Below are 12516 nucleotides of genomic sequence, written 5' to 3'. Positions count from 1 at the left end.
CCGGTAATGGTAAATTTAAAAAGCGGAAGGCAAGCTCCAAAACTTCCCCAGTACCCACTAAAGCAGGAGGTAGAATTAGGGGTTTTTCCAATAATTGAGCGATTATTGCAACAGGGAATTTTAGTTCATACAGCTAGTGTAGCCAACAGTCCCATCTTTCCAGTGAAGAAGAGTGGTGGGAGGGGTTATAGGTTGGTACAAGACCTTAGAGGTGTTAATAAGGTAGTAGAGAGCCAATTCCCCGTAGTGCCGAATCCAGCTGTCATTTTGATGCAAATCCCACCAAATGCAACCCATTTCACTGTCATTGACCTCTCTCTCCATCCTGACTGTCAGTATCTATTCGCATTTACATACAGAGGTTTACAATACACATGGACATGATTACCCCCAAGCTTTCATAGACAGCCCCAGTATCTTCTCCCAGGCATTGCACGACTGTTTACAATCTTTTCAACCTACCAATGGATCTGTTCTAATTCAATATGTGGACGATTTATTGCTATGTTCTAACTCATTTATGTCATGTTTAAATGATACTAAACTTTTGTTACTTCATCTCTCACAAACAGGACACAAGGTGGCTAAGGACAAACTACAGCCGTGCCAATCCAGAGTAAAATATTTGGGACATTGCCTAACCCAGGGGTTACGACACCTTACAACAGATAGAATCCAGGCCATACAAAACATGACACTGCCACAGAATCAACAGCAAATTTTGTACCTTCTTGGGAATGTGTGGATACTGTAGAATGTGGATACCAGGTTTTTCAATTTAGGCCTTACCTTTACAGGAATTAGTCTCTTCCTCAAAGCCTGATCGTGTCATACACACAGAGGAATCAGAACAGGCTTTCCTCAATCTTAAGGATAGTCTGACAAGAGCTCCTGCTTTGGGAATACCTGATTATGAAAAGCCTTTTGATTTGTATTGTACGGAAGCCGATGGTTGTGCTGCAGGTGTCCTTACACAAAAACATGGTGATGCCAGTTGGCCCGTAGCATACTACAGTGCCCAATTGGACACTGTAGCAAGATCACTCCCCACCTGTTTGAGAAGTGTAGCAGCTACCGCTTTATTGGTGAGTAAAAGTGAGGACGTAGTATTGGGCCATGATATGATTGTCTACACTCCCCATGCTGTATCTGCTCTGTTGAACTCAGCTCAAACCAGACACGTCACCTCGGCTAGGTTCACCAAATGGGAACTAGCTTTAATCGCTCCTGCAAATATTACAGTTAAACGTTGCAGTACGCTGAATCCAGCAACATACTTACCATATGTACAACATGATGTACAAAGGGTGGAAGGAGAGGAGTTGCTGGCGGGAGGTGAGTTCGGCAGACATAATGATATGCACGATTGTATGCCATATCTGAATCAGACCTTTACTGCTAGACCTGACATACATGACACACCTTTAGAGAATGTGGATGTAACTTTTTATATGGATGGGAGTTATCATAGACAAACAGACACAGGTGAATTATGTACAGGTTATGCTGTTGTAAATGACACAGACAACATAGAAGCTAAACCTCTCGGTCCTCCTCACTCAGCCCAGGTGGCAGAGTTAGTAGCACTGACTAGAGCATGTGAACTGGCAGCAGGCAAATCTGCTAACATTTACACTGACTCGAGGTACGCGTTCGGGGTGGTGCACGATTTTGGGGCTCTATGGCATCTGAGAAATTTTATGACAGCAGCAGGCACACCAGTTGCACATTCCCGACACATAAAACATCTTTTAGAAGCAATCCAACTGCCCAAAGCAGTGGCAGTAATTAAATGCAAAGCCCACACATGTGAGGATGACCCGGTGTCACTGGGCAACAACAGAGCTGACGAAGCTGCAAAATGGGCAGCAGGGTTAAAAATGTTTCCTCCAACTGAAACAATTATGTCATTTCAAACTATTGATATGCTGAAATTATTTGAGATGCAAAATTTGTGTTCAATTCAGGAAAAATCCATTTGGAAGTCCAAGGGGTGTGGGCAAGAGTCCTCTGGGCTCTGGAGGGATGGACATGGTAAGCCAGTAGCCCCCAAGGCATATTACCCCAGCCTGGCTGAGGCAGCACACGGTCTGACCGGTCTGACTCATCTGGGTAAACAGGGTATGTGCAAGTTGGTGAGGGCATACTGGTGCGCACCAGGTTTTTCTTCACAAGCAGAGAAGATAGCAATGTCCTGTCTGACCTGTTTGAGAAAGAACATAGGGAAAGCGATCCCTACCGAACCGTCCCACATTCCACCGACTGATGGACCTTTCCAGGTGATACAAATTGATTTCATCCAATTACCACCCTGCAGGAACCTTAAGTATGTATTAGTGTGCACAGACGTATTTTCTAACTGAGTTGAGGCTTACCCAGCGGCCACTAATACTGCTGCGTTTACTGCTAAGAAAATAGTTCAGGAATTTGTATGCAGGTACGGTATCCCTAAAATCATCGAGAGTGACAGGGGAACCCATTTCACAGGTGATGTTTTTCAAAATATGTGTAAGCTGATGGGTATTAATAGCCGACTTCACACCCCCTACCGACCGCAAGCCAGTGCCAAAGTAGAGAGGATGAACGGGACTATTTAAAATAAGCTAAGTAAAATCATGGCAGAGACTGGATTAGGATGGCCAGAAGCTTTACCTTTGGTCCTACATAGCATAAGGACCACTCCTAGACCTCCTCTGAATCTGTCCCCATTTGAAATATTGTTCGGTAGACAACCTCATTTGATTATAAGTCCCCAGGAAGATCTAAAGGGTAACAACGAGGTAACTGTGAAGTATCTTATATCAATGAGTAAGCAGTTAAAGCAACAGCAGCAGAAACTGAAATTGTTGTCTAATAATATGCCTGAAACGAACTGTCATGATGTTCAACCAGGAGAATATGTAATGATCAGAAATTTCTTGCGTTCAGGTTGTTTGACTGATCGGTGGGAAGGTCCGTACCAGGTGCTGCTGATGAGTACTACATCTTTGAAGGTGGCCGAGAGAGATACCTGGGTCCATTCCACTCACTGCAAAAAGGTCAATCAACCAGTGGAGAAACAAGTCAGAGACAAAGCTGATAGCGTGGATCTGTCGCTCGCGAGCTTGTTCCGGGAGGATTGAAAAGGTCGTAGTAAGATACCTGAACTGAGAGAAATTTGCAGGTCTTGTTGTGATAATGGACGGGCCTGCTGTGTTCATTTTCATATTCTCTTTTAGAGTGTTCACCATCCTGGTCAGTCCGGGGATATCCAGTGTCTGTGATGGGGGACCGATTGAGGAAACGGGAGCTGATGGCAGTGCTGATGGAGTGGAATCAGGAGGAGTGCAATGCCAATCAGGGGAGTGCCTTTCCAATCTTAGTACTGTTATTGTTAAAAGAGCTGTCATTCCGGATACTCGGGGAAGGTGTGGGGGGTTATCGCCTGAAGATTCCTGTATTTGTGAGCTTTGTGGGTCCCTAGTTGATGAGAACTGTATCCAACGGTGCCAACCTAAATATAATCCGTACTGTGGTGGGTATCCTCTAGAGGATTATCATAGCATGGTAGGCAAAGTGTTAAATCAAACTGATTGCTGGGTGTGTTCACATGTGCCCCAGGGACAGCATAACGTAGGGTTGGTGCCATTTCCGCTGAATCTCACGGAAATTTTAGAATTACAAAAAGGGAAAACATTGGATGGAAAATTCCTCTCATCCAACCACCTCATTTCAAACTCTATCAATTCCAAGTAGATAGATCACTTTTGTGTTTAAACATAACCAACCCCAATAAACCCGGGAGTTGAGAAGTGACGGGGAATAATCAGACGATGACCTTCTCACAAAGAGCTGATAATGAGTCCATAAACCATGATCTGCTGCGCTCCATTAAGTCTGGTGGGAAACATTTTAGGTATCGGTATACATTGAGTTCCACCAAGGAAATTATTGGTAAGATGCCAAATGGTTATTGTGCTAAAATAATACAGCCAGAAACTTGCATGTACCAGATGGAAGAACCAGAAATAGGATTGCTTGCAAGGGAAATGTGCTTAATGATAATGATGCATACCATTCCTTATGTTCTCCCTGATAATGTATATTTCATCTGTGGAAGAAAAGCGTATAAATGGCTCTCCCCGAGTTCCGAAGGTTTGTGTTACCTGGGAAGAGTAGTCCCAGAAGTTATGACCCTCACACATGTTGAAATGCTGGGTATACATAAAAACACACCGTCACCATATCTTCACACACAATATGAACACAGAGGCAAAAGAAATATGGTACCTGGTGATATACATAAAGCCACTCAGTTAATCAGTGAGACAACTGGCTTTCAAGTTCTGGTCGCATTGGACCCCACTAGGATCGCTCGGGATACATTACATTTTAGATATATCCAGGAACTTGCTAAATTAATAGATAATATCACCAAGATGTACGATGACACATTTAGGTATACAGGGAAAGAATTGCAAGCATATAAGAAAGAACTGGTGCAACACAGGCTAGTGTTGAATTATTTAACTGCTGTTACTGGAGGGTATTGCGTAACATTAGCCACCCAATTTGGAGTAAAATGTTGCATCTATGTCACCAACGATACCAGCGAACCCTAAGGAGGTGATAGACCGGAAGATGGATGAAATTCTGCAGCTAAAGTGGGAGTTTCGCAAGAACCATAACGCTTCAGTGGCTGAAGTAGGAGAAAAGATAGAAGGATGGGTGTCATGGCTGAACCCAGAGAAATGGTTCTCAGGTCTAGGGGAATGGGTCCAGGAAGTGATCGCCAGCATAGGCAAATTCTTAATCCTTATACTGATTGTCATCATAATAATTGGCATATGCGTCCGGTGTGTTCCTATTGTGTTGAAGTATGGAAAATGTAAAAACAGAGTGAAACGAAAGAATGAAACTATGATGGTGGTTAGTAATGATAATATGTATACTGAGGTAAATATAGAACTGCATTACAACCCTGAACTAGGAAATACAATCGTTTGATGTATTATATTTAGACATGCATAGAATGTATTATTGAAATGTTATTCATAGAATGCCTCAGATGATGTAAAGTCTCAATTCCCCTTCAAGACTGCTATTATAAGACTGGTGCATTCCCACACCTTTCACATGATCTTCCAAGATCCGCGGTGTGCGTATAATAGTAGTTTTATGTCCCCACCCAGAGACACATTATTGATGGATAAAGAACCACCTTGTGTCATCCCATAATAACACCAACTAATATGTAAATGTAAGCCTTGTGATAGCATGTTGTTTGCTATCAAAGGGTGGGCTGTCGAAGCTCAATAATTGGCTGAGACAAGTTCAGTTTAAAATTTAATCACAGCGACGCCATCTTGCGAATAGCCGCAAGACGCCATGTTGAAAATGAGATCACAAGACGCCATTTTGCGAATGGCCGCCTAACCGCCATTTTAGGTAAACTCACATTTTAGTACATGTGGCGATAATACTAATAGCACCATGCGATTGCATTTTTCATCATTTCCCATACGCACATTAATACATACAATAGCGCTGTTAACTAGTCGCATATTAGCGAATGCATAGGACTTTGTATGAAACCGCTGTTTTATTAGCTTTATGCGCACGCATCTGCCCCAAGTTAACTAGCGTCCCATATCAAACCCTGGATGCCCACACATTACATATTCACACATAAGGTTCAATAAGCTTTAAAGTGTATGATTTAAGTAGGTTCAGTTAGTTTAAATGCTGAGAAATAAAGATATTTAATAACTAAGGTATTATACATGCTAAACCAGTCGTGTTTGGAGTTGTACTGATGCGTACTCTTTTCACAGTATTCCGGTGTTATCGGTGGGGAGATCGCATCATGCATTCCCGAGTTATGGATCGCAGAGCCTACAAGCAACAAAATGTATATTTTAGAAACAACTGTTAGGATGCTGACGGAGGCGTGAAGAGGAAGACCCCCAGCTGTTAGAGGCAGGGAGAGTCTGTTTGAACCAGCCTGTTAAATGTGCTGTAACAGATGCTTCACCCCTGAGAACCAATGATATCAGCAACAGACTTCCCTTTTGTCCTGTTTATTCTGGGGGGGTATAAATATGAGTGCACGAACGCTAATTCTCAGTCTTCGTGCTGAATGCTGAATGACGAGGGGTCTCTTGCTGAAGCCTATCTCTGGGTCCGGAAGCGCCTGCGTATGTATACTGTACTTGGGTCTGTATAATTTCCTTTTGCGCCTAAATTGTGTCTTGATCAATTGCGTGTAACTGTCTGAACTTTTACCTGAATATCACTTGTGCTTTGGAACCACAGATTCCACGTCTAAGTCTTTATGGTGTGACTGCAAATTAGCGTCATCATTAGAAGGTATAGGCAGGACATTAGAAGGTATAGGAAGGTGTGTATAGAGGTTCTGATCCAGTATCGTTATTATAAAGAATAAATAAATGGATTATTACATTGTAATGTGGTGGGAGTCGATTTATCCATTTATTAGTGTATCTGTGAGAGACAGTACCAGTGCTAGTGTGCTAGATAGCACTAGTGCTAGCTAGTGCTCTGACCCAGTTGTTTAGCCATCATAATTTGGCTCGAATTCTTACACATAAACTTCAAGAACTGAGTGTTCACTTGCTGCCTAATTTATCCCACTCCTTGACAGGTGCCATTGTAATGATATAATCTATTTTATTCACTTCACTTGTCAGTGGTTTTAATGTTATGGCTGATGGGTGTGTATTCTGACAGCATGACAAGTTGATACTTAGTAAATTACAGTGAGCGGATGCAGATCCATTTATTCTTCTATTTGTTTGCATGGTCAAACTACTGGAGAAATACTGTGGTAATCTCTGACAGTCACAAAATTGTGCTTAAAAAGCCAGAGTAATCATCAGACATCAGAAACATGTTCTATGTTTAGCTATAATATGCATACCTAATGTATCCCACTGAAGGTCTGTGTTGTAGGAACCAGCGGTACGATGTCTTATCTTTCCATCCCACATTTCTGGGATCCTTCCATAACAGTTTGACTTGATTAACTGAGTCCCCAGTGTGCCACAAGGAATTTCTGAGCTGTTCACCAGGACCTGTTGTTGACTTAATAGCCTGTTGCAAAACAGTAAATAATGTTTGCATTACTTTTCATGTATAAATATCTTAAACACTAACCCTTTGTGCTGAGCTCTTTGCAATTCGTAGGTGCAAATGTAGCTGCACTGTAAGTACTCTAGCTTTATCCTAGTCTCCTATTATTCTCATATATTACTACATACCTTATGTGGTTTTATGGTCTTATGTCAGGGCCAGACTGGGACTCACAATTGGCCCATGCACACAGACCCACCTTAGTAATGGCATCTGACTCCAGGCATCCTCCTCTGCCTCCTCAAGCTGGTCCCAACTTCCCCCAGTATGTGCAACACAACATCCATTCCATAGATCAACTGGGAAGCGGAGCTGCTCAGCCATGCCTTCGAAATGGGTCAGCATCTGACTGCTGACCCAGGGGATCTAGCCTTTTCTTTTAGTGGATCATTTTAACAATTGATACAGAATCCTGCCCTTTATATTGCTGACTCCTCCTACTTTTTAGTCTATACTCTTAAAATACAAAAATTACATACAAGTGTAAATCATTCTCTGCATCACAACACAAACATCAGAGCTCATCCTGCACGGGATTTAAAGACCAGACCACATGTACCATGATCAGATATTTAACTGTGGAGCAATCTGTAATTATGTAGTATATACTTGCACTATGGTAATGATATTTTAATTAGAGGAATTACTAACTTAATCTTAAACTACCGTACACAACACTCCAAGCAAGGGAATTGAACACCAAACATAATATACCAAATTCATACATGAAATTTGTGAGCCATCAGTACTAGTGTAATGTATGTGAATAGTTAATATTTTTTTTTTAGTTCCCAAATATTTAAAACACTCACTGCATGCTATGCTGTGGGATTGAACTCACCATATCATGTACTACAGTCAAACACTTAACACATGAGCTAATTGCTCCTAAACAGCAAGCCCTGTAATTCTAACTATATGTAAGCTACTGTACCTGTACTTCTTAGCTTAGACCACTGCAGCTACAGACTAGTAGGATGTCAGTCCCTGCTACCTCTCCAACTAGCCTTCAGCTGCACACTACATAGATTTGCTTAGCTCTAGTGGTTTCATCTAACAATTACAACTACCTTACATATAGTTGAAAATGCTAGGCTTACTATGCAGGAGCAAATAGTTCATGTGTTAAGCATCTGTCTAGTGTACATGAGGTTGCAAGTTTTAAAACTCAGTGCTCAGGATACAATGCAAGGGGCATTGTATACTGAGCACTGAGTTTTAAATACAGGAGGATTTAATTGAAAGCTATTGTTGATGAGGTGTGCATATATCCTGTCCATTGGGGCTAAGTTGACTATAGGAGGAGATTGCTAAGAGACAACTCACATGTCGGCAGAAAGGAGGGTTGTGCTAGGGGAGCTGGCCAATCTGGCATGCCTGAACTGACAGATGGCCAGTCTGATCCTGTCTTATGTACATAAAAGTATGGAATTAAGTGATTTATATTCAGGCTTAGGATAACTGAAATATGTCCTTAGAAAAATAAATAATATGTTGAAAAGAAAATAACAATTAAGTTCCAAGTTGAAGAGTATGGATGGAAAACATTTCTCGTAGACATATGGTGCAATTGAGGTCTTGTCAAACAAAGTGTCAACTGTGCCTTTCAAGCCTAACAATATTTTCATTGTAATTAGGTGGATTGGATAGACCTAGCTAAGGGGCACATGGGAATAAATATGCTCCATATGTGCATTATTTGAACACAGTAATGAACATTAAAATAAACATATTTATTTACTATGAGTACACACAAAATAATAATAATAACCCTTAAATCCTTTACAGATTTTAACATACAACTTCCAGATGTCAGACTGTTTATTTCTCACGTTTAATACTCAGGACTTCCAAAATGCCCCTAGAGACTTCAATCAGAAAACAGATTTTATATTCCTTTCTCTTTTTACCTTTAGCTGGATGCCCGGCTCAGCCACTGCTCGGAAGGGGTTTGCCTGCCAATATGTTTGTTCCATCTGTTTCCACATCATAGAATAGAAGCTCGAGCTGTCCTGATAGCCAAATATAAATCCAGCGTAATCATCATCTGTTTCTGTGTTAACATGAAATGTCCCTTCAAAGTCCACTCCATTAAATGCTGTGTAACCTAAACACAGACAATACAACATGAATGTTATTAAAACATAAACTATGATAAAAAATTATTGTTGGGAAGTCTATTGTGTGCATGTGAGACTGTTATTTTTTTTTTATATTTGATAGGACAGTGATACTATCATTTACAGTTCACAGATAATAGTCATACTGTAGACACCGTTATTTTTATTATATTTATTATTATTAGTAGTAGCAGTATTATAAATTGTTTTGAATGATAAAACCTTAAACTTTCAAAAATAGGCTTACAGTATTGTCAGAATATAAAATAAATACAGAACAACTACTTCTTAAGGTGCATACACACGTAACGATTTTTTGAACGATTTGTCATTAACGACGTCGTTATCGTTCAAGCGTTCAAAAATTTGTCCAGTTTCTGAGTTATAAAGATGAACGAAAATCATTCAAGCGCACTCCCGTTTGTAGTTTGTAGTTCATCGTCCATTTGAGACTGTCCAACATAACTATTTTCATTAAGGTAAGGAACATTTTTCGTTCATCGTTGTAAAAATCGTTCATTACACTTCAAAAATCGTTCACTTTTACAAGGGAAAATCTGAACGAAAATCGTTGGTTACAAAATCGTTATGTGTATATGCACCTTCCGATGAACCAAGAGTAACAAATTAAGTTATTTAAGTTAATAGGTGTTATTAAATCAGCAGCAATCACCCCAAACACACATAGTCACTCACTAACCATAAAGATAGCATGCATTCCCTGATACACTACCATACACAACTGAGATTACGCATGCAATCGGCAGATCGTTGCGTTCTGCGCATGCATCACAGAGCGTGAACTAACTATTGTGATCAGTGACTACGCAGACCCTTAGCAAAGTGATTGACATGAAGTGCCGTTTGTGGGTGGGGATCGGGCAAACGCAGGCGTGCCAGTGCGTTTCAACGCTGTTGCATGTGCATACTTAAATTATCCACTACGATGGCCTACGCAGCCTGAGGTCTCATAGCATGCGTGGTTGTTAGCAATTTCTGATTAAGGTCAGAGCTTGTGCAAGTGTGCATGAGGCTGCGATGGTACTCCATTGTACAGATGATTTCACAGTCTTACGGATGTGTGGTAAGTAAAGTGGGCGACGTTATGTAGTGCTGCGAGGGAATAGCGATCGCAATGGATTAGCATACTATCGCAGTTGAACTGCGTGCATAATAGCTATTGCATACGCAGTTGCGTACGGTAGTGAATCAGGCCCAAAGTTTGATGTAAATTAAAGGAAATTTGTTGACAATTTCCCTTTAGGTTTGGTTTTGGCAGTTAGTCCTCACGTGGCACATCATAATCAGGTCTTATGGTGCATACACATGGTCAGATTTCCCTGGTCGATTTGAACGATAACAATAATATCGTTATCGTTCAAATCTAACAGTTTCTGGCCCCTTCAAACAACCAAACGATGGTCGATGCATGGGCACGGATGGTCGATATCGACCTTCACCTGTGCATGCAGGTCAACCTGGTCGATATCGACACGGTTGGCCTGGTTACTATAGGGACCCGCGATCATTAATCGCGTGTCATTATAGTCAATGTGGAATTGGTGCATGTGCTGGATGTTCGATATCGAACATCCAGCACATGCAGGGCGATCAGATAATAATCATTATCTGATCGACCAGAACTCTGGCCGTGTGTATGCACCATTAGGTTTATTGAACCAGGTAGGACAACAAGTAGTATAAGACATAGGCGTGCTACAAAAGTGCCGTGCAATAGATGTACAAATTGTGGTATTGATGCTGCCTGGAATATTAGGTTTTCACTGGGCATTGTAGTGCGCCGGACGTTAGAGTGGTAAAAACACTGGTGGATAGTACCACAATGCCCCTCTAATGTAGCGGTGGCGATATAGTGTAATTGCGGTACACTGTGGGCAGGGGCTGGCTGGCAACTTTCAGCCTAGGGGGCAAACAAGAGCAAGTGGCCCAGTTTTTCTACCAGCGAATAGAATTTTAAAAATGGGCGTGACAATAATGTTGGAGGTGTAGTTTGCGTAATGTGAGTATGGTTTAAATAGCAAATGAAATATGAAAAATTGTTATGACAAAGAGCTATAAACACATATATCATGTACCAGCCCCATATGACCAATGCTGTGTGCACACTGACAGATATATTGCCTGTTCTATTGAACAGGCAATATATTTGTAGAGCATGATCGGTGTGTAAAAATTATATGTCTATTAACTACGTCATTCACAGACATATCATTCTTAAAAAACCTACCCTTGATCCTAACCTTCTTTCTAACTACTGACCCATCTCTCTCCTCCCCTTTGCCTCCAAACTCCTTGAGCGGATTGTATACAACCGCCTTACCACTTTTCTTTCCTTCCACTCCCTCCTTGACCCTTTTCAGTCTGGCTTCCGTTCTCTCCACTCCACTGAAACTGCCCTCACAAAAGTCAGCAATGACCTCCTTGCTGCCAAATCCCAAGGCCACTACTCTCTTCTCATTCTCCTTGATCTCTCTGCTGCTTTTGACACTGTGGACCACCCTCTCCTGCTGAATATCTTTCACTCCCTTGGTCTACGTGAAACTGCCCTCTCCTGGCTGTCGTCCTACCTCTCTGACCGATCTTTCTCAGTTTCCTCTCACGACTCCTCTTCCCCCCCACAGCCTCTTACAGTAGGTGTTCCCCAAGGTTCTGTTCTTGGTCCTCTCCTATTCTCCCTATATACTTCCTCTCTAGGTGAACTCATCAGCTCTTTTGACCTCCATTATCATCTCTATGCTGATGATACTCAAATCTACCTTTCCTCCCCTGATCTCTCCCCCTCTCTTCTGACTCGTATCTCCAACTGTCTCTCTGCTGTCTCTTCCTGGATGTCCCAGCGATTTCTTAAACTTAATATGTCTAAGACAGAGCTGATCATCTTCCCACCCTCCCACATCACCTCACTTCCCACTATTTCTTTATCAATTGATGGAATAACTGTCTCATCTAGTCCCAAGGCGCGCTGTCTTGAAGTTATCCTGGACTCATCCCTCTCCTTCAAACCACATATCCAGAACCTCTCACAGTTCTGTCGTTTCCATCTCAAAAATATTTCTAAGATCAGACCCTATCTCACCCAGGATGCTACTAAAACCCTCATACACTCACTGGTCATCTCCAGATTGGACTATTGTAACCTCCTCCTATCTGGCCTCCCCAAATCCCATCTCTCTCCTCTCCAGTCTATCCTTAATGCTGCTGCACGGCTTATCTTCCTCTCCAAGCGCTCTATATCTGCCTCCCC

General features: G+C 41.7%; 1 protein-coding gene across 1 annotated transcript in view; it reads right to left on the bottom strand.

The window, feature by feature from the left end:
- COMP (cartilage oligomeric matrix protein) overlaps nt 1–12516 on the bottom strand; it is a 152250-nt gene that overhangs the window by 26303 nt on the left and 113431 nt on the right. The window contains exons 16-17 of the mRNA XM_088469009.1: nt 9042–9238; nt 6920–7092 (exon numbers count right to left, since the gene is read on the bottom strand). Of these exons, the coding sequence (XP_088325135.1) occupies nt 6920–7092; nt 9042–9238 (370 nt within the window). The remainder of the gene's footprint in view (nt 1–6919; nt 7093–9041; nt 9239–12516) is intronic.

This window comes from Taudactylus pleione, unplaced genomic scaffold (genome assembly GCF_031769625.1).
Source record: "Taudactylus pleione unplaced genomic scaffold, aTauple2 ptg000087l, whole genome shotgun sequence".
In the NCBI taxonomy this organism is placed as follows: Eukaryota; Metazoa; Chordata; class Amphibia; order Anura; family Myobatrachidae; genus Taudactylus; species Taudactylus pleione.
The sequence above is the reverse complement of the archived record's forward strand: the minus strand, read 5'-3'. Positions and strand labels throughout refer to the sequence as shown.